Below are 23,447 nucleotides of genomic sequence, written 5' to 3' on the forward strand. Positions count from 1 at the left end.
AGAATAATTTTTAAATAAATTTATTTATCACTAAAAAACCTTATATTTGAAAAAGAATCCAGGTAATATTTTTTTCACTTTAATATTTCATATGCCTCTTGAGAAATTTTATAAGTTAACAAAGAAGTCCTGTTTGCCTTTCTTGATATCAAGACTATTCATGTCATATTTAAATTTATGTATTTATAGCTATTCTCTGCTTAAATAAACTCAACATATGAAAAATCCATATTTTAAATAAAAGGTGATTGCTGAACAGTGTGGTGGATTTGAAATTTGAATTATTCACAAAAGTATGAATTACCCTTAGTTTCACCTACCATTTGGCTACATAAGGAACAGTTAAAATATTCTTAATTTATGCTCTTTAGGCTTACATGATTAAAATGCTAGTGTATTAAAAAATCATTGCTCTTTGTTTGTACAGATTTATAACAGTTCCTCCTTTTTTTCTCTCTAACAGATATAAGCTTACCAAAGTCGGCAACGATATGCTACACAGCAGCCTTGCTCAAAGCGAGAGCTGTCTCTGACAAGTAAGTGGATAGTAGCCTGTGCAGTACAGATGCTGGTCTGGACGGAAGGAGATGTGTTGTCTCTGAGGGCTTTCTCTGCAAGTTTTTCTTAGTCTATGAGACCCCTGCTTATGAGCATGCATTTTCCAAAACCTGCATTTTCTTTTCTTTCACTACTAGAAGGAGGGAATGTATATCGCCAGGTATTGTAATGGTGTGTGGGTTCCTAAAGAGGGATTTATATGAAACTCCATGCCTCTGAGGTGACTTTTATTTTTATTTTTTTTTTGCCAGACAGTAGATACCAAAAGGCCTGCTTGGGACTTATACAAAATGCCTTCTTTGATTCATTTTTTTGCATATTCCTCTTCCTCCAGCAGTCCAGGGCGGGGTAGTAGTCATAACAAACATATTAATATGGCAAAAGGGGATGGTCATCTCCCTTTCCTTACCTCATCAATTCCAAACTAACTCCCCACCCAGGATCCGTTTACCTTGAGTCACCATCACAGTGGGACATTTGCCCGTTTTGTTCAGGCAGGTGACTGTGGTATAGAGAATTTCCATAAACCCCCAAGATGACTGGCAGGTGAAAGAAATAGATGGCTTAACTGGTTTTGAGTTCATAAACGCTTACACTTCCCGATACACTCCCTCGGTAGCACTGAAAAGCAGATAACAGGAAAAGAAAACAGCCTCTGCTGTGTCAGACAGGTTTGCTGTTAAGTGTGTGTGCACTTCAAGACCGAAGTAATTTTCTTTCATTCTTTTTTATCCTGTAGATCGCCAGTACCTACTGCAACATCTTTTCTCCCTACACAGCGACTCCAGCTTGGGAGGGCAGGGCCAGGGTTGTCACAGCTTCCCCTGTGGTGTCTGCCTGCCAAGCACAGCTCTGGAGTTAGCCCTGGGTGTGAGGTGAGAAAGAGATTGCATGGTCTGGTTTTTTTCATTCACTTGGGCAGGTGTCTCGCCCGCAGTTTGGGCATGCACACTCCCCCTGCCGGAACAGCCCCAAGCAGGCTCGCCTGCTGCTGAAGCTGCAAGACTTAACCCTCCATCGCAGCACTGACATTGGGTTGGGAGCCTCCTTTAAAATTCTCCCCAGTTCTGTTTTTAACCAAGTGCGCTCTTCTGTAACCTAGTTTTCTCTTTTTCCTACACTGTCTGCCCTTGTCAGTCCTATCCCCTCCCCTGACCTAAGCAGGTACCTTCTAGAAAACTTAGATTAGCTATTTAGACAGAGAGACTTCACAGCTGAATTTAATTCCTGCCGCGATTAGATGCAAGCACGCTTTCTGCTTCTGCTGGGGTTTTTGTTGGCCTCTGTCTGAGGGGTCACTCAGAGGTTCTGTGTAGTGGAGGTTTGGAGAGCTCATGCCTTTGGCTCGCTGTGGTTTTCTGGGCCCTTGATGTGTAGATGCCTTTCCAGGTTAATGCCCAAGCAGTGGTCCCAACTGGATGGTGTTTGTCTTTCTGCTTTTCAGATTCTCTCCCGAGGCTGCATCTCGGCGGGGGCTGAGCACAGCAGAGATGAATGCAGTAGAGGCCATTCATAGAGCTGTGGAATTCAATCCTCATGTGCCAAAAGTGAGTCTGTGGAATCCCCATAGGAACTCTTTATGATAGCAGAGAGTGTTCAGTGACCACAATGTCATGTCTCCAATGCACCAGTTATAAAAAAATGAATTGCAACCAATGAATGTTGAGGCCCTGTAGAGCCTATGCTTATTAGCCTTGTTTTTAAGTAAAAAAACAAGAGGCTTTGGGGCCCATTTTCGGGCTTCATACAGTAAGGGTAAATTGATAGACCTAGCTTAGGCAGGCCAGGTCAGGAAGCCTGAAAGTGGCAAAATATGGAGATCCCAAGGGTGTTGATGCATTTGATAGGAATTGCACGCCAGTGATAGTCTTACTTAGAACCAACTCGAGACATGAACCTTGTTGTGAATAAAAGTGGTAAAAAATACTCATATGACATTCTGTATCTCCATAAGTAAATGATAGGTAATCAGTATTGGCCAGCAAATAATGAGGAAAACCTCAAAGTATGAAGAAGTAGTTTTCTTTTGACTTGTGAGTGCCATTTTAATAGGTATATATATAGTAGGAAATATTTGTCTTGTTAACCACATGACTGACCTATTTATAAATATGCAATATTTCCCATATATTTTTTTAAGAATTTGATTTTAAGGGAGTCAAATCATGACAGAGGATACTTCTGTAATCTTTTATTCAGAAGAGGAGTGTGTGTTCATGACTTACCCGTATTTGAGTACCTACTACGTGATAGGCACGTGGCTGAGGGCCATTTTCAGTTTCTTGATATTATAAAACACATTTTGACTTCTAGGAAACCTCCTGCAGTTCACATCAGGTACTACAAGACAGTTTTCTTGGCAAAATGTCTGATGAAGACTTTCACTGGTGAAAAATGACAAAGGAAGGCTGTTTTCTTGTTTTGTTGCAGTACTGTAGCAAAGGGTGGGGTTGGGTGTGTGTATGTGTGCCTGTGTGATGATTTATGGACTTGCCTACTTTAATTTGTTGATATCCAGAGTGACAAAGATAAGTGATCTAATATCATTCCTGAGGTTTTACTCAGGTCACGGTCATCTTCTCACAAAACAGGAAATTGAAGAGTGGTGCACAGTGCCATATTTGCAGAAGGATGTATTTATCCACTCTAGTTTCAGTGGATAATGACCAACATAGTATTTGTAGACTTAGGTACTGTATATAGGGTGGTATAAAATATATCTATTTAATATTTTTTCAGCTAAGTTAAAAAATGTTTATTCAAATTTGATTAAAATGTAAAACTAATCATGAAAATATTGTCCTGAATTACAGTAAACTTAGGTCATCAATTAATATTTATTGAATACCATTCTGTAACTACAGAGCTATTTTATGAGCTCTGTAGCTCATAAAATAGCCTTAAAATAAATAAGCCTCTTTTAAAAGTAGTATTGGGCAATAGAGTCCTAGATTCTGAGACAAACACTTGGGTTCCAAATCTGACTCTGTCATTTATTAGCCATGGGATCTTGGGTTTAGCATCTCTGAACTCAAAGTTTTCCCTCATCTTCCAAATGAAGATAAAAATATAAGACTCACCTATCGTCTGTGATAAAGATCAAGTGAGATAATATGTTCGAAGTTCTCTGAAAATCCTTGAGTGCTATGTGTTTGTAAATTATTAAAATTATTAATATTTAGCTTGTTGGCAGCTCCTCAAGTATGGGACCTGAATCTTAATTTTTCCAGTTATACCACCCTGAGCCTTGTAATCCTGGGACACAAGATAGAAAACTGGAACAATACTTGTTGGTTAGATATTTTAATTGAAGCTGTCGTTTAATTCTAGATAATGGTCTTAAATGGTTGAGCCTCCAGAAGAGTAGTAAAAGCCCTAAGAAATAGTTTAAAGCTGCCATGGAAGAATTTAACCTCAGTCAACTGCATTCTACTTGCAAAATAGAAGTCTTCTAAAAGTGGAAATAATTTGAAAAAGTTGAAATAATTTGATTTCACTTTACCTTCTAATCATTAAACTGAGAGAAGATAGGGCATGTAAGTAAACTGATTCTCCATCCCTTTGCTTTGTTGGTGATTGTGCTGAGGGGGAAACTTGTTTCCAGATCGTCCTCATTATTGGCATTTCTGTGGGGAAAAAGCCCTGTGAGCTACTGACCTCATATGTTCAGAATTAATCACAAACCTCTGGTACTCGTGTACCGTATGCAGGCTGCTATAAACATCTTTTATACATGTTCTGTTTGTTGGACTGCTTGCTAATGCTTTAGCAGACATGCACATACACGTGCATACGTGCACACATCTGCGTGACCACGAATGCACATACACGTGCACGCGCATGTATGTGTGTGTGTATATATATGTATATGACTTTTCAGGCAGAGAATAGCCTTAATTCTAATGAAACATCAGTGGAGGATATAAACACGTAGATTCTTGTTGTAAGAAGGGATCTTAAATGTCATGTAGGACACCTTCCCATTTTAAGCTTAAATCTCTCCTCATAATGATACTATGATAATTATGTTTATTTTTGGTTTCTATTAATGTTTACTATGTGGCAAGCACAGTGCTAACTGAACTACATATGCCATCTCATTTATTTTTCATAACAACATTGTGAAGTGTATCATATTATTATCCCTGCTACATAGATGAGGGCACTGCAGGTTTGGAGAGGTTAAGTAATCTGCTCTTGGTCACACAGTAATTAAATGACAGAGCCTGAACTGATTCTGGGTTATCCGGCTCTTAAACATCTCCCTCCACTGACCCCCAGATCCCACCAGGTGGCAGACCAGCCTAGGCTTGAACCTTCAAATGATGGCAGCCACATCCCTTCCCAAGGCACTCAATTCCCTGTAGACAATTCAGATTTCTTCAGGATATTATCATGTCTTAAACACTGCCATAGCCTTCTTTTTCTCTTTCACAGGAAGTTGTCAGTGGCCCACCACAGGAATTTTCAGTATATACACGCTGTTTTACCCAATTATAGTCTGCTTGGCAGGAGAAAAAAATACCAAATATGATAACTGTGAACCGCCTTCCATAAATTTCCATCTTAGTTCCAACTGGTATCCCAGTAAGCATAGTTAATATTTCAACATCCAATGATAAATATTAGTTATTTACCCCAGGAGGGTTATTCTTAGGAACTCTCTTTACCTGCAAACATGAGGAGTAGGGAGTATAGCTCCTAACCACATCTCAGGACTGGGAAATAAATAACCATAGTAGGGCTTCCCTGGTGGTGCAGTGGTTGAGAGTCCGCCTGCCCATGCAGAGGACATGGGTTCGTGCCCCGGTCCGGGAGGATCCCACATGCCGCGGAGCGGCTGGGCCCGTGAGCCATGGCCGCTGAGCCTGCGCGTCTGGAGGCTGTGCTCCGCGACGGGAGAGGCCACAACAGTGAGAGGCCCACGTACTGAAAAATAAATAAATAACAATAGTAAAAAGCCATGGATTTCTGTTCTGAAGGAGAGCCTCTGAAGCCGTTAGATTCTAAACATGAGGATTCCTGAAGCTTTAGATTGCAGCAGATTATAAGGAGGAAGCAGCCCCTAGGCTCATACTACGAATCGAATTGTGTTACTCCCCTCCCAAGGAAGTGCAGCAGTGTCTCCAACCCTATGGAAGGTACCAACTCCTTGGATAGTTCTTCAGGACCCCTCATGATCTAACCCAACTTGTTTTTCATTTTCTTCTAGATCCTTCCAACAGTCCACTTACTGTTCCAGAAACATTCTTCTCCTCTTCCCTCTTTGCTGCTTCTGAGGCAGTCCTCCTCATCCTTCACCCCCACCATTACAAGTCACCACCAGGAAGCCTGTGCTCTCCTTGTCCCAGAATCAGTCTTCCCCCTCTGGTCTCTCACTACAGTGCATTGATTATGTGCTTACTGTTCACCTCTTTTTGAGAATGACTAGGGGTATTAGGATCTTAATCATGCTGGTGATTTCCAAGAACTGGGTACACAGTTGAAGAAGACAAATCTTTAAACCATTAGAGGACTTTCCCATTTAATGTGATTAAAATAGCAGTTTTGAGTTTAAAGAGAGTTTCTCCATTTTTTTCAAGAAAATTTCACTCATGTAATGTTGGACAAATGAAGGGTAAGTTCAGCTCTGTTCTGTATTATCTATGTATTGTTATGTTGTATTGCTATATACTGTTTACTGGATTTTGGGCTTCAGTTTTTTTCTTCCACTTTCCCGGAAAATGTGCTTCCTCACCTGCCCTGCTCTTGCCCAGCTGGACAAGGTTGACATGGGAGGGATGCTTTCTATCAGTGATCCGTTACTTTACACAGACCTAAGTTAATTAGTGCTATGTGCTCTTAGTATGCTACACCTCCATAGTAAGGCTCTCCCTGTGAAGAGACACATTTTTGGTTTGCAGGATGTTACATTCACTCCTTCAGGGTGCTAAAGATAAATTTCATTTTGACAAATTTCCAAAATAGACTAAATTATTGGTTTGTTACAAGCAGTATTAGATATGGTTTTTCCCTCTGTAGTGGTGTTATAATAATAATTTTTATATTTGAGAAAAGAATAAAGTCATTCATAATCCCATCGTATCTAGTCATATTTAAGACCATTTTTTCTAGCCTTTTTCCTCTGCATTTTTCATACTTAGGAATCATAATCACATAGCATATTCATATTTTTAAAAATTAACATGGGATGCTTCAGTTGGACTTTATGGTTGGGAATTGGGGGTAAATTTATTCCTCCTAGGGGAGGATCATCAGATTTTCAGAGTTCTCTGACCTTAAAATGGTTATCCTCTAACTTAACAGTAAAGTGCACGTCTTTTAGCCATGTGCCTTCAAACGTTTTAAAATATTCTCTGGATGATTTACTTCCTTTTTTTTGTTATAAAAAGCACATAACATAAAATCTACCCTCTTAACAAATGTTTAAGTATACAGCACGGCGTTGTTAACTATAAGCCTGTCGTCGTACAGCAGATCTCTAGAACCTTTTCATCTTCGTGACGGACACTTTATACCAGTCGAACAGCAACTCTGCATTTCTCCCTCCTCCCAGGCCCTGGTAGCCACCATTCTACTTTCTGCTTCTATGCATTTTACTCCTTTCGCTACCTCATATAGGTGGAATCATGCAGTATTTGTCCTTCTGTTACTTATTTCACTTAGCATGCTGTCCTCCAAGTTCATCCATATTGTAGCATAAGGCAGGGTTTCTTTCTTTTTTAAGACTAAATAATATTCCAGTGTGTGTGTGTGTGTGTGTGTGTGTGTGTGTATCACATTTTCTTTATTCATGCTTTCGTTGATGGAAATTTAGGTTGTTTCCACTTCTCAGCTATTGTGAACATGGGAGTGTAAATATCTCTTCAGGATTCTGTTTTCAGTTCTTTTAGGTGAATCCCCAGAAGTGTGATTGCTGGATCATGTTTTTAATTTTTTGAGGGGTCTTCATATCAGCTGCACCATTTTACATTCCCCCAACAGTGCACAGGAGTTCTAGTTTCTCCACTTCCTTGCTAACACTTGTCATATTCTATTTTTTTGATAGTGGCCATCCTAACATGTGTGAGGTGATATCTTATTGTGGTTTTGATTTACATTTCCCTGATGATCTGTGATGTTACCTTTTCATGTACCTGTTGATCATTGTATGTCTTCTTTCGAAAAATGGCATTTCAAGTCCTTTGCTCACTCTTAAATCAGGTTATTTTTAAACATTGAGTTGGAAGAGTTCCTTATTTATTTGGATATTAACTCCTTTTCAGCTACGGTTTACAGATATTTTCTCCCATTTCATAGGTTTCCTTTTCACTCTGTTGATTGTTTCCTTCACTGTGTAGAAGCTTTTTATTTTGATGTAGTCCCACTTGTCTACTTTTGCTTTTGTTGCCAGTGCTTTTGGTATCATATCCAAGCAATCATTGCCAAGACCAGTGTTAGGAATTTTTTTCACCTATGTTCAACTCTTAATGCATTTTGAGTTGATTTTTGCCTGTGGGGTAAGATATGGGTCCAGTTTGATTCTTCTGCAGGTGGATACCCAGTTTTTCCAGCAACATTTGTTGAAGAGAATGATTTGGTTCTTGCATCCTCTAATTGTAGACATCAGGTTGTGGTCAACTCCAATAGTGAACCTCTTTGGGCATAAAGATTTTTTGGTCTTTAAGATTATTTTCTTAGGATAGATTTACAGAATGAGAATGACTGAGTAACATGTAGAAGCACTTCAGGGTTCTTGATATTTACTGCCAAGTTGCTTACCAAAAAAATTGTAGCAGTTTACACTCCCATCAGCTGGTGACTCCTACTTTTCCATTTCCTCACACCTTCGCCAGCATTTAGCAGTTTGTCTAAAAACAAAAACGAAACAGAGGGAGTGAGAGAAGGAGAAAAAAATTATGATTTTATTAAGTACAGCTGGAATTCTGTTCTTTTAGTTTGCATTCCTTTGCCACTACTAGTAACGTGGAACATTTTCAGCCATGTGCGTGTCTGAATTGTCAGGCCAAGTATGTGGAGTTCCTATTATTACTGAGAAAGCATTAATTACAATGATGGTGCAAAGGGTACCAACATAAAGATAGGCAGACCTATCAAGTATTATTGAAAGAGTTCAAAAGTGTTCAAAACAAGGACACCCACTTCCTGTCCATGGGACCAGAGGGAAGTATGGGAAGGAGGAGTTAATTAGCTCCCTGCCTGTTTCTATTTTGATAAAATGGGGATAAGAGTTAAGTCTTCATAAGGTTGTTGAAAAGTAAGTGGAATTACACTGTGTAACTCGTTCAGTGCGTAGTAGGTGCGCGATACGTGCTGGCCCTTTCATCGCCGCTTTGCTTGTACCTTCAGCTCTATTTCTGCACTTGCATGCTGGGTGGAAGTAGGGGCTGCCTAGAAACATGCATTAATGGTACTTCTTGGACCACCCTAGTCTGAAGAAGGATAACCAGAGAGTGTAACAGTGGCGCTACAGGGCCCTGACCTGGAGTACCCACAGGTTCTCCTCAGGCCTCCAGATTTGAGAGGAGGCTCTAGCGCGTTCTGGCTGCAGCTGTTGTCTTCAGGGATTTCCAGTTTGTAACTGCTGGCTAAGTTCTTTGCTGATTAAGAGGTGCCCGTTTCTGACCTCTGCCTTGTATTCTTGTTCTAGCATAGCCACTCCTGCTTCCGCCGCCAAAAAAAAAAAAAAAAAACCCAAACAAAACAGGAACGACAAACTAATTAATAACGATTTATTATTTTTAAAGCAATAAACAGTTTTTCCCTCCTAACGCAATCTTATGTGAAACCCCAATGAACAAAGTAATTAAAAGTAGAACCACTGTGATGAAACTGGAATGAGAAGGCTGGTAGCCCTGCAACCCCAATGCACCTCTGCATACAGAGAGAAGCCTGTGAGCCCTGACCACCACCACAGGAAAACCCCCAGCTTGCGAGGTCTCACGCATAGAACAGGAGGCCCTACACCCATGCTGAGCCCCAGCTACTTGGGATGCTTGGGTGTTGTGGGTGGAGCTATCGAGGGAGAAAAATCAAGAAAGATCACCAGCACCGATGGGGAAAAGCTTTCTTCTTCATCTTGCCTAAAATCCCGGCACTATTAAACCTCGCGCTCATCTTACTGGGCCCACCCAGGGACCTGCAGGGGGTGCAGTTGGCACCCTGAGGGTGCTGGCGGAAGGGGGCTCACCATGCTCCTAAAGCTTATTTACCAACAGAGCAGCCTGAGCTTGACAGAATATTGGGGTGAAGATCTAGTTTTTAAATTATATCAGAGTATGGAGAGAAAGTCGTGAGAAAAATGGAGAGCAAAGAATGAAGAATGTTATGACAGAAATGCATTCCCATTAAAAATTTGCATTTTTTTTAAAAAGCTCATATCATGTTAATCTAAAATTTCACGGGAATTTTGAAAGGCTCATGGGGGAAAACATCCTGGTAAATGTATCTGCCAATGGAGTGTCCACAGGACCTTGTTATAATGATGGAAATTCTATTTCTTGCAAACACTAATGCAGGCCTCCCTTTATATCTTGGTAAAGCTGATTGACAGAGTATAAAATTGCTTTTTAATCCAATTTAGGAAACAAAATGTGTAGTGGGTTTTAACATTTAAAAATGCTTGAAGCGTGGAAGCAGAAACTCAGAATACCCTGGCAGATGGTCTGTGATATTGTATATCAATGGTATATTTCAGAAATATTATTTCAATATAAGTTGTTTTTGAATTGAGTCATGTTTTGTTCCAAAGCTTTTTTGCATTAGAGTAAGGAGAATGTATTGTGGAAATATGACCCGGAGAAAAATGAGCAGAAACCAGTTTTTAGCAATGTATCTCAGGAATAGAACGTTTCTAAGAGGTCTCTTTCTTTAACAAAACCCACTGTAGCTGCTCCCACCAAGGTCACTCCCGCCACGGCCTCCCCAGCTCATCCTATCTCATGTCTCCTGGGCATTTGGTCCCACTGACCACTTTTTCTATCTGAGGTCATCTTGGCTCCTTGCCACCTTCTCCTGGGCCACTCCTGCCTCTCTGAGCACTCGTTGCCTGCAGCGCTTCCTCCCTGCTCACCCTCAGGTTGGTTCTCCTTTCCTGCTTGCAGCCCTCCTGGGAGACCTCATGCGCTGCCCCTGGCTGAGCCTCTCCCCACACACCCAGACCCCTGTCTCCAGCTGCTCTCCCAGGCTCCAGACCTGCACACCTTCACTCCTCACTGCAGGCAGAGAAGTCTGGCAGGCACGACAGCTGCTAAGCCTTTTCCTCCTCTGGTGTCTTCGTCTTAGCTAATGATCTCACATTATTCTAGTTTCCTAAACTAGAAATGTCACAGTGACCTTTGATTCCTTCTCTTGCCCTCAGATTCAGCGAGGCACCACGTCCAGGGGAAGTCCCCGTCCTCGGTTTCATCACCCCTCACTCGGACCGTGACAGGAACTTTCTGACTTTGCTAACTTGAATCTCTTCCCTGTCGGGTGCTCCTACACGTGACTTGCCCATTTCTTTCAAAACCACAAACTGTACCAACTCACTTCCCAATTGCCTACTGCAGAGGTTTTCAAACTGTCTCCCTAGGAGCCATAAGGGTCTTCAGTCTTCTTGTGGGTCCCTCCCCCAAGATCCCCAGAGTTTTGTTTTACATCACTTGCACATTCTGTTTGATATTTCCTTTTTTTCCTTTGAACAAATTTGTTGGTGTCTCAAAGTTTGAAAACCACGGAATAACTCCAGGTGAAGGTCACACTCTGGAGCATAGCATGCAAGGCCTTCTACAACCACTTTTCCTGCTTCGCTCCCTCGGAGAGTAGCATAACACCTGAGTTCCGGCGCAGGTTCCATCACATACAACTTGTGCAACCCAGGATGAGCTCTTTAACTTCCCAAAGCGTCCATTTTTCCATCTGTAAACTAGGGATAATACTATCAGCTCCCTCACAGAGCTGTAAGGGGTTCCTGAGATAAGAAGCTTGACGCACGTTAGTGCTTCATCAGTGTTGGCAATTCCTGTCATGTTAGTACTCAAGCACCTCAAGATTGCAAGCCCGGTGTGTCCTCTGATGCTTTGGTGCCCAGCCTTGCAGTGGCTTCTGCCTCCCCTCATCTTTACAGGTAAACCTTTGTTTATTTAGTGAGACTGACTCATTTTTTCTGTGAAGCTGTCCCAGAGATAATGCTCCCCGTTTGCTTCCTAAGTACTAAGTATAGACCTCTTACTAAGGCAGTCACCATGTTGAATTTTATCGTTTCTTTGTACACGTATGCGTGCGCACACACACGCTCCTACAAAGATTAGGGATTAGCAAGGTAGTCACCTGACTGATCATGTCCGTGCCCTTCAGGTGAATTGTGGGTGCGCCATATCTGTGCCCTTGGTGTAGACTGTGGGTGCTCCCACAGAAGATCGTTAGAGAGCACTGTGGCCACTGCTGTATCTGTGCCCTTGGGGGACATTACGGCACTCCCATATCTTTCTTGGGGATATACTGTGAACACACCCATATTTTTTGAATGAAGCAAAGTAACTGATGAATAGGTAAGTGAACCAGCAAGAAACAGTTACCTTGAGAAGAGGACCCCTGAGTGGTACTACAGATCACAGGCTGAATTTGGCATTTCAGCTTTGCTTTGTGTTTGCCTCCATATTGGTCAGTTGGTGACTCTGCTGGCAGCCCGTTCTCTTCAGCTGAACTGCTACTACTATAAAATTGCTGAAGTATTTTACCTAGAAACAGACTCAATCATCTGTGGGACACACATACACAAGAAGTATAACTTACCTCCACAGTAATTTAAATACTTCATTTTTTTGTTTGTTTGTTAACAAAAATAGCTACTATTCGGTGAATACTTATGTGCCAGGAGCCATGTGAATGCTTTACAAATATTATCCTGTGTAATATTCAAAAGTTAAAACAGCAAGATGGGTATTTTTATTTTTCTGTTTTAACAGATGAGCAACCTGAGGTTGAAAGAAATTAAATAACTTGTCCAAGGTCTCTTAGCGGAATAGTAGAGACAGGATTCAAACAGTGATGCAAAGGGGCAGAGGGCAGATGAGGGGAGGGGGCCAGGGCCGGGGGACAGTGCATCTCAGGCTTCATCGCAGCGTGGCCTGAGCGAGCCGAGGCTCCTGCGTCATTTTTGTCCTATTCCAGCGTGCGTCTTACTGAGTCCAGGGTGTGGACAGCATTGAAACTCAGAATATGTAGCATGTCTTCCAAGTAGCACTAGCTGTATTCTCTGAACCCTTTACTGATGTTTTAAAAACATCTTTTCTGGGCTCACAGCCTCTTTCAGAGCCAGTTGCACCAAAGCACTGTACACATATGAAAAATTGCTCTCTCTGGTTATCTTGTTTGTTTGCGTGGTTTGCTGTTTACGTTCTTGATGCAAGTCTAGAAAATAGTTTTGTATTATATATATATATATATACACACACACACACACGTACATATATATATATAGACAGAAAAAATATTAAAATGCTTATTATAGAAAACTTGGAAAGCATAGAAAAAGCACAAAAGAAATTAATCTTCCATAAAATCAAATATTTTGCCACCATTCACATTCAATCTGTGACCTTCCAATGCTTTTAATGCCTACATGTACATTTGTATTACCCAAATCATAATCTGTACGATACACTTGGTCTTTTCCTTCATGATATGTCAGGAACATTTCCTCATGCTAGTAAATATTCTTCTACTACCTGATTTTGGGGAGCAATTTGATAGCTATCATCTAAATGTACTGTTGTTTAATTAATCTGTTCTTTCTCATTTTGTTTATTCCTGTATTTTTGCCAGTGATTTTCATATGACATCTGCTGTTGTCGGTATTGAAATCCTAAAAGGGGGTATGGATTTTTTGGCATTAATGTCTGTGTGAAGGATAACTTTGGCATCATGTTCACTCTAATTCTTATAGAATTTTAAGATCTTAACAGAAGAGACTTGAGCAGTCACGTGTGGTAGCCTGTGACAGGGCGCATCTCTCCTGACAGGTGAGCCGGCCTCTGCTCACAGACCTCCATAAGTAGGCACTACTCAGCTCCTCTTTGCCTGTTCTAACATTATATGTTCCCATCTTGGGCATAGGAACTAGATTCTGACACAAATAGATTTTGAAAAGTTCCTTCCGAAACCTTTAGAAGCCTTGCTTCAAGATCAATGTGATTTGAGAATCTGGGAAGGAAGTTAGAGGCAGGATGGCAAGCAAGATAGCACAGGATGCTGGCTTAGCGAATAGAAGCCAAGTAACTATTGCAGACAGGCAGGGAGTGTTCTCTGATTTGCAAGCTACAGTTATTCTAATTGATTTCTGCATACTTGTGGATAGGGATCTGCCCTCTTCCATTTATTTTTCTCTCAACAAGTAAGATGTGAAATGTTGCTCCATGCCTTTCTAATTTAAATGTTGCACATGTTGAGAACCGATCTTGCCAGCCATTTTAAGCCTGGCCAGGAACCTAACACATTGTTGTTATTAGCCTTCATTATTTGGTTAGAGCCAACATTTTGTTTGGAACTATGCTGCAGTATAAATCTCCTCTATAGACATAACCTATTTCTGCCATAAAGTGGATGCGATGAGAAAGCAGCTGAGTTTCCTTGGTGAGTTGCTCTAGTTAGTCTCACGAGGCTGCTGAGGCCAGGGGATGCTCATTGTTGGAGAGTTCTTGGGAAATGAGATTCATGTTCTTGAGGACTTATAATTGAGCTGAGGAGAAGGACACATGGATAGCTAATCTAAGGTGGTTTGTGAAAAGTACACATGTACAAAGATCAGAGGGAGCTTAGGGGAGAAACAGAGCATTACCTCACGGCTCACATTGGGTGGCTGTGGACGACGTCCTTGAAGCCATATGCACCACGTTCAGTCTGAGTAAACCATCTGTCTCACACACATGTGCACTATTGCTTTCCAAATATGTAGATGCCCTGGTGGCCTACAATACTTTTGAACGAATTCTTGTATCATTACTATTTATTGTATAACTATTTGCCATGCTGTGTATTTTTGATCAGTAGATTCTACACTTACAGTTTCTATCATGGGCATCTGTGAAACTTTTTCATGTTAAAAATTGTTTCCGTTACTTCAGAGTTAGAAACTTCCATTGTCTGAAGCAGTGCTGTCCACTAGGACCTTCTGTGATCATAGAAATGTCTCTGCATTGTCCAGTAGGGTAGTCATTAACTCCATATAGCACTCGAGGACTTGAAATACGACTAGTGGGACTGAGGAGCTGAATTTTTAATTTTGTTTGATTTTAATTGATTTAAACTTAAATAGACACACATTAAATAGAGGCTACCGTATTGGACAACACAGATCTAACATATCCCTTTGTAGATAATTTTCTAAAACTCCTCCCTCTTTCCCCAAGTTTCCTCTGCCACGCCCCTTCCTAGTTTGTTTAGACTTCTACCCACATGTGGGTGGCTGCCAGGCCCACTTCTTCTCAGGTGCTCCTATTCCTGAATGTTCCTTAGCCCAAGAGAAGAGTTCTCTCACAGATGTGACTTTGAAAGCCTTTCCTAAATCATAAAAATGAAAAGGAATGGTGTGCTCGCTTTGGCAGCACATATACTAAAATTGGAATGATACAGAGAAGATTAGCATGGCCCCTGCACAAGGATGACATGCAAATTCATGGACCATTCCATATTTTTGAGGGCGTGAAGAAAAGGGAACCCTCTTGCACTGTTGGTGGGAATGTAAATTGATACAGCCACTATGGAGAACAGTATGGAGGTTCCCTAAAAAGCTAAAAATACAGCTACCATACAACCCAGCAATCTCACTACTGGGCATATACCCTGAGAAAACCATAATTCAAAAAGAGTCATGTACCACAATGTTCATTGCAGCTCTATTTATAATAGCCAGGACATGGAAGCAACCTAAGTGTCCATCGGCAGATGAATAGATAAAGAAGATGTGGCACACGTATACAACGGAATAGTACTTAGCCATAAAAAGGGACGAAATTGAGTTATTTGTAATGAGGTGGATGGACCTAGAGTCTGTCATACAGAGTGAAGTAAGTCAGAAAGAGAAAAACAAATACTGTATGCTAACGCACATATATGGAATCTAAAAAAAACGGTACTGATGAACCTAGTGGCAGGGCAGGAATAAAGACACAGGTGAAGAGAACGGGCTTGAGGACACAGCGGGGGAAGGGGAAGCTAGGACAAAGTGAGAGAGTGGCACGGACATATATACACTACCAGATGTAAAATAGACAGCTAGTGGGAAGCAGCCGCATAGCACAGGGAGATCAGCTCGGTGCATTGTGACCACCTAGAGGGGTGGGATAGGGAGGGTGGGAGGGAGATGCAAGAGGGAGGGCATATGAAGATACATGTATATGTATAGCTGATTCACTTTGTTATATAGCAGAAACTGACACACCACTGTAAAGCAATTATACTCCAATAAAGATACATAAAAAGAAGTTGACTATTTGGTAGGCTATAAATAATTATTAGAAACTCAGAAGTCAAAATCTTATTCTAGGGCACTCATTAAGCAAGAAATTTTCCCTTTCCTTTGTTCTCCTGATGATTATTAAAAAAAATTAATAGAGTTCATAGCATTTTACAAGTTATGACTCTTGGGGCCTTCTAAAATCATCATGGGCAGCAGCAGAAGCCATGACATAAAGGCTTCTATTAAGGTAAAATCACGAGACGATATATTTCTGAACATAAAATTCTACCTTATATTTATATATTTATTATATCAATAGATACAGTGCTAGTTGGATTACTAGGTAATTCAAAATCATTATTTTTCCTAAAAGATTTTTGTCATTCACTGTTTCAAAACAAGATGAAGGAAGAAGGCAGTAACATGTAGAATTCAAAAAAGCACATGAACTCGTGCTTGAGGACCTCCCATCAAAATAATGAACACCAGAGCTTCCCTGATGGCGCAGTGGTTGAGAGTCCGCCTGCTGATGCAGGGGACATGGGTTCGTGCCTCGGTCTGGGGGGATCCCACATGCCGCCCAGTGGCTGGGCCCGTGAGCCGTGGCTGCTGAGCCTGCGCGTCCGGAGCCTGTGCTCCGCAACGGGAGAGGCCACGGCAGTGAGAAGCCCGCGTACTGCAAAAAATTAATAATAATGATGAACACCTTTCATGGACCAGCCTGGGAAGAGGTCTTACTATCGAGGAGGGCCTTCAAGCCCACTGGCTCCGCAAGTGTGAGGGCTGCACGGCTGCTCTCCGCTGCTCTCGGGGTGGGCTCTCATTTCCTGCTCTTCCTGCTTTGAGGCCTAAGGCTTGGAGCTTTCTTCAGATAACCAGACCCAGAGCAAGGAAAGTTTCATTTGCTGAACCAAGAGGCCGGAATGTGTCCACCTGGCTCTTGCTGGGCGGTGTGCCCCGATGCCAAGCATGCTAACAGGAGAGGAAGCCTAAAGGCCACTGCACCCCACGTGCCCAGTGTATGAACCCACAGCAAGATGAGAGCGAAACATTGATGGGTGTCTTGTGACCCATTCTGTGGATCCGGATTCTTCCACTCTTCCCCCTCTTTCATAAATTTAAAATTGTTGGACATCTCTTCTCATAGCACCTCCTTTCGCTGTATTTGTGCTGTTTTCATGAAACACGTACCTCTGTGGTCTGCTAATCTCCATTTTACAGGAGATGACTGGGTAGTTGTGACAGTGGTTGGTGGTGGTGGGGTGTGTGTGTATGTGTGTGTGTGTGTGTGTGTGTGTGTGTGTGTGTGTGTGTGTGTGTGTGTGTGTGTGTGTGTTGGGAACGAATCCGGAGGGGAGGTGGTGAAGAGTGGAGCTCGGGGAACGCCAGCTGGCAAAGACAAGTGAGCATCTGCAAATATAAAATACCGGCCTGAATTTGCTTCCCTTTCTATTCTATAGTAAACACGAAAGAGTACAAAGGGAAACTTAGTCTGCTGTGAGCCCCCAGGAAGAATATCCATTCTTGCCCTGCGCTCCTGAGACCCCTGCAGTGTTTCGGAAAGGAGCCGAAAGAACAGTGTGGTTTGGGGTCTGTACTGCTCCCCTCCCTTGGGTCTTCCTGTGCCCAGGCTGCCACCCCTCTTCCTCCAGCACCTGAGCAGCTACGGGTGACCCTTTCTGCAGGACTAGGGCCTTCTCCTTGATAGACCTGTGAGGAAAACCTAACGGGCAGTGCTAAACATCCTCAGGTCTCTCCAGTGTGGTTGGTTTAGTCATATGAAACTTCTTAACCGTCATGTGTTTGTTTCATGTATTTTCATTCTGGTTACAAGATTATACCAACTTATTGTGTCTTCTAAATTTTCCTTTTTGCTGTTTGAGTCTGTATATGTATATATATATTTCTTTGATTAGAATATCTTAGCCTGAAAGCCTCTGATGTTCACTGTAGGAAACTAGTACAAGGCTAATTACCTGCCAGCAAACTTTGCATTGCTGGATGTTTCAGTAATTGCCTTCAAATGTGGTGATGAGGTTGCAGGTTTGATGAAATGCTTAAGAGCGGCGGCTTTAGGGAAATCAACCTCTCCATTTTCCATTCTGAATTCCAAATTACTGTGTATTAACACATCTGTCTCCTGCATTTTTTTATTTCAGTACCTACTAGAAATGAAAAGCCTAATCCTGCCCCCAGAACATATCCTGAAGAGAGGGGACAGTGAAGCAATAGCATATGCGTTCTTTCATCTGGCACACTGGAAGAGGGTAGAAGGGGCTTTGAATCTTCTGCATTGTACGTGGGAAGGCAGTAAGTAATTTTCTTTCTTTGAAATGTTTTTAAAGCATGAAAAGATGCTAAAACTGTTTTTACCCTGAGTGTTCACGGTGAGTGATGGAGATTTGCATATCTATAGCTCTCCTTCTCTGTGATATTCCATCACCAAGAGATGGTTAATTACTCAGGCTCTCTAGTTTCCCAGTGGTGTTGGGTGTTACTGTGGTGATCCCATCTCTGCAGCTCAAAAAGGCAAGTTTATACAGTGGATGGGGTGAGTCTGGGCTATCCTGGCAGAGGAGCATTTTACAGCTGGAAAACCCTCTTTGGAGACCTGGACAGCCCCTCGGCACCATGGGAACCTTTGGCGTGGGGTCAGGCCTCGTGCTGGGCTCTGATGACCACTTCTGGATGGCCTTTCTGGGAGGGTTGGCTGAAGAGCCACAGTTATCCTCCAGGAGAGCTGGGTTAGCCAAACACAAACGAGCAGCGGTTACGCTTGCTTCAGAACAAGAGCAGTGGCCGCTGGACTCCAGTATGGTGGCAGGTGTAGCATTGCGCGTTAAGGGATAAATGCCTGTTAGATGGATGTGGGGATAAACTGATCTGAGCACGAGCTGGGCACCGTCATTCCGTGTAAGGAGACGCGGCTCCAACGGTGGGTGAGACGTGCTCCCTGCCCTGGAGAAGCATTTCATCCAGTTGGGAGGAGTCAGCAGCAGCATGTAACAGCTGCCCAGTGATTCTTCAGACAGGAGAGGCCTATGGGGTGGAGCAGTCATGGTTAACCTTATGGGTCATATGAGATTTGAACCAAGCCTTGAAGAACTGGGACGGTATTATAAGCAAGGACACTGTGAACAAATGCTAAGCGGTGGGGCTGTTGGGGAGAATGAAAATTAAGGAAAAAGGCTCAAGATTGTGGATTATTGGACCACATATATATTGACACTTGGTTATCATTAATTTAAGCAAAACAAACACAACATGTAGCATGGGTTTTTTTTCCCCCCTCTCATGGGGAAAAGAAATATTAGAGTCTTCAGATAATTTTTCCTTAGTTCACTCCTACTCTGATCAGCCTCACAAATGAATGTCTTTTTAATCCCTTTCACTGTTTATCTTTGCTCCTTCCATTTTCATTTTGCTAATCTTCTGCTCTTCCCTTTTCCTGCCCTTCCCTAACCCAGCAGGAATCTAAACTGGTGCAGGAAGGGAAGGGGGGCAGCCGAATGAGATGGAGTAAAAGTTACTTGACAGGGGACTCAGGTTGATTGAAAGTTTTTTGTTTAGTTGTTTGGAAAACATTTCTTTAGAGAATTGATAGCGGGTCAAGTTAAATCATTTACTATTTATAACTTGAGGGATATCGACTTGATCGATGTTTCTACCCCTACTCTGTAAGTGTGGTAACATACTCCAGGTGTCCTGGTCCCGCTATTTGGATATGTTAAGACAGCACACTCTGCTCAGGGTGTGTGTGGACATGTATGCAGTCCCCTCTGGCTTGGGCTTCTTGTTGCATTTAAAGTGTTCTATCCAGATGAGACAAAAGGAATTTTTATTTAAACATGAGAAAGAGACAGAAAAAGCCCAGCAAGAATAAACATGAGAGGCCTCACCTAGTGTTAGTCGTGGTAAAATTAAATGGACAAACTGACTTAACCAAATAAGAACGTATTTATAGATCGGTACCTTGGAAACATAGTAATAGAAGCTTATTGATTGGATCTAATTGATAAGAAAGTTACCAGTCCTATAGAAAAGGTCAAAAGCGGGTGGGCAGAAGTGATGAAGACACAGTGTCAGGAATGGCATAACTATTAAAAAAAAAACCATGAGGAAATTCTGTTTGGAAATTAGTTACCCATATAATCATGTAACAATAGGGAGATGCTCTGGAACAACTGGGAAGGACAGTGAGATTGTGAGAAATGTGAAGTGACATAGTGAACCCCACACCAAGCAGTGTAGTACCTCTGAGGGGATGTAATTACCTCAAATTAGATGGGTAGAACACTTTATTAGAATATAAAGAAGGGGTGAGTTTTTTGTTTTGTTTTTGTTTGTTTATTTGGTTTGGTTTTTTTAAACATCTTTATTAGAGTATAATTGCTTTACAATGGTGTGTTAGTTTCTGCTTTATAACAAAGTGAATCAGTTATACATATACATATATCCCCATATCTCTTCCCTCTTGCATCTCCCTCCCTCCCACTCTCCCTATCCCACCCCTCTAGGTGGTCACAATGCACCGAGCTGATCTCCCTGTGCTATGCGGCTGCTTCCCACTAGCTATCTATTTTACGTTTGGTAGTGTATGTATGTCCATGCCACTCTCTCACTTTGTCCCAGCTTACCCTTCCCCCTCCCCGTATCCTCAAGTCCGTTCTCTAGTAGGTAGGGGTGAGTTTTTAGACATAAAACAGTGTGGCAAGGTAGTCAGGGGCCTATAGGAAAGATAAATTCAGCATCTGATCCTTACAGATAATTAAGAACCAGGAAGTTACGCTGCTGTTCAGTTTTCAAAAAGAGAGCCATACCATTCAGTTTTAGAAAGAAAAGAGAACCATGAGAGTGCTTACCAGGTGCTAACTACCTTGGAGGATCCCAAGAACCTTGAAGAGTGTTTGTGTAACAGTGTAATTCACAGAGGGTTTGTATTGCCATCATTTCATGGACTCCTGATAAATTTCTGAGTTAGGCAGGACAGAGGTGGCCACCTTAGTTGATCAAGAGAGGAACAGGTTCATCGAGGTGAGTACCTTGTTGAACGTCCTGCCAGCACTGTTGGCAGAGCCAGGTTCACTTTTTCTTCACTGCTCTTTCCTATAATACCAGCTATTTAGGCCTTTCCTGAATTGATTAAGGATAAGAGGATCAGCCATCTCTGAAACATTTGTTTAGAAGCCATCAATTTACACCACTGCTTACAGTCTGGGGTATACCTATGCCCTTTCTAGTGTTTTGAAAGTTAATCATTCTATATAAAATTATATTTTTGTTGTTAAATATTGACGTAAACATTTTAACTATAGAATGAGCCCAATTCTATAAAAAAAATACATTCTATATATAAACAAAGGTAAGAGACTGGAAATAAATACATCTTTAAGTAGATTTTAAGTGATTTGGTTTTTTCTTCCTATTTGTATTTTTCAAACTTTCTACAACAAGCATATATGTTTTCTACAGGCATAAATATGCATGTGTATATATGTGTATGTGTATATATATGTATATGCATGTACTTAGAAAAATAATCTTTCATTACAAACAGTTTTGGTCTTTTTTCAAAAACAGAGCTATAAATCTGTCTTGCAATTCAGAAGAATTACCACTCCAACTTCAGACAATTGTGTGTAATTGGTTGACAAAACTTCTAGATTTGTGTCCATTCTAAGTTAAATGGAGGCATCAGGGCTCTGGATTTTAAATCAAAAGGGCTTGGATTAGAATTCTGATTTAGCTACCTATTAACTGGTATTAACTTACCCATTTTTTGAAAACTGTGAAGCGCTGAAGATACTGAATGCCATCACCCCATCCCAGATTGGTGGGCTTCAGGGCAGTTGCCCTCAGGGCGGCTACAGTACCAGAACCTCTCCCTCTCCCTCTGAGGTCAGTGGGGCTCCCGTAGACGGCCTGTGCCTGAGCGCAGGAGGCTGCACTTCCTCCAGTTCACCACTGGGTGCCGCATTTTGACATCTCCAGCCTCAGGGTCTAGGTTTTTGCCTTTAAATCATTTCTTTCTTCATTCTGAAATTTAAGGCCATTCCCCAACTCCCTTCCAGTTTCCCCTTTTCATTAGAAAGATAATTCAGGGAGGAAGGTAACAGTGCCTCATTTCACCATGTTCCATGTTAAAAGTGAGTATTCTTTTAAAAAGTCAGTTTATCTTTTAGAAAAAATTTTAAAAGCCTGACTTATGTCAAAAGTGTTAGTTAGGGGTAGGGATGAGGTATATTTTTCTTTGATTTTTAATGAGTTTATTATGTTGGAGCATTAGTCATCTTGTGGAATTAAGTGAGTTTCCCACCAATCAGGCTGAAATAACTCACATTTTTGTTAAAACCCCAAAGTCCAGCTGATGCATGGCAGAGATTGTTTGGGTTTGAAACATATGGTGGTTTAAAAAAAAAACAGAGTCCTCAACCACAAATACATCAGCATTTCAAAGGTTTGTAAAATATTTGATTCATCACTCTCCCAGCCCCTGAAATTACACAATATGTTCCTCAAAATCAAGATAATGAAGAAATGGGGAAAGTTTTAATTTATAAGGTTTAAAAACATGTTTCTTAATTCATTACACAGCTGTCACATTATCTTAATTATATTTATTTTAAACACTGTAGGTTCTGGTTACGCTCACACACGTGCACACACACGACTGCAAGTGTGTGTTGAATGTAAAAGCCATATATGAATGAGGGATCTCGTTGGAATTGTGTATTATTTACAATGGTATCGCGCCTTATGGGGCCCTATTTTAAATGGCACATCTTCTATTTTACCTGTATTAAATACTGATGTGGCCTTATCTCCCTTCTACCTTGATCTTTTCAGGGCTCTGTTTTGGCTGTATTTATTTTGTAAAGCAGAATAGTCTGCTGACCACAGCTGTGAACTTTAAGGTTTAATTTTCAGGTTCTATATATCAGAAGGCTAGAGTGCCATGGGGTAAATCGCTTAGCTTTTCTTTGTTTCCATTTTTTCCACTTGATCAAGTAAGACTCTTTATTTTCTTTTTGGAGATTTTTTTCCCAAAGAATTCACTAAATAATGTATAAGATTTGAAGGTGGTGTTTTTTAGGGGGACTAGGCAAAGTATTTCCTTTGAGAGGAGAAAATGGTCCATTGTTGAAGCAAAGGATGAGATTCTGATTCTAATTTATTCTCTTTGAACCTGATGGTAAATGCTACTTGCTGTAAGATGTGGTCCTTAGGGCATTTCCTCTAACCAAACCTTTCCTCCAAAAGCCTGGCACCTTTGGGACTGCTAAAGAGAAATTCTTCCACCCCTCACCCCATAGATCTAAGGCTAAATTTTATAATTTAGGAGAAAACAATGGCCAGCTGAAGTCCCTGGCCGTAGCCAACTTAACACTAGTAGCCGGACTCCAAATATTATTCAGCGCTTCCCCACCTACTGCCCAGTAGGACCAAGCTT

At 41.5% G+C, this 23,447-nt stretch overlaps 1 protein-coding gene and 1 non-coding gene across 9 annotated transcripts in view; both read left to right on the plus strand.

Annotated features, from left to right (window-relative positions):
• Positions 1-23,447, plus strand: part of ST7 (suppression of tumorigenicity 7) — a 254,173-nt gene that overhangs the window by 215,608 nt on the left and 15,118 nt on the right. For 5 of the 8 annotated variants that reach the window (XM_067746807.1, XM_067746809.1, XM_067746806.1 and 2 more), the window contains 3 exons: positions 464-536; positions 2,003-2,105; positions 18,157-18,307. In XM_067746807.1, coding sequence (XP_067602908.1) covers positions 464-536; positions 2,003-2,105; positions 18,157-18,307 — 327 coding nt within the window. Of the gene's footprint in view, positions 1-463; positions 537-1,297; positions 1,434-2,002; positions 2,106-5,770; positions 6,117-18,156; positions 18,308-23,447 lie in introns of those variants that run through there. The other 3 variants (XM_067746813.1, XM_067746814.1, XM_067746812.1) reach the window with 3 other exon arrangements.
• On the plus strand, positions 15,128-15,234 carry LOC137229602 (U6 spliceosomal RNA). The gene has a single exon (XR_010945759.1). It is a non-coding gene; the product is annotated as a U6 spliceosomal RNA (small nuclear RNA).

Source organism: Pseudorca crassidens, chromosome 8, assembly GCF_039906515.1.
Source record: "Pseudorca crassidens isolate mPseCra1 chromosome 8, mPseCra1.hap1, whole genome shotgun sequence".
In the NCBI taxonomy this organism is placed as follows: Eukaryota; Metazoa; Chordata; class Mammalia; order Artiodactyla; family Delphinidae; genus Pseudorca; species Pseudorca crassidens.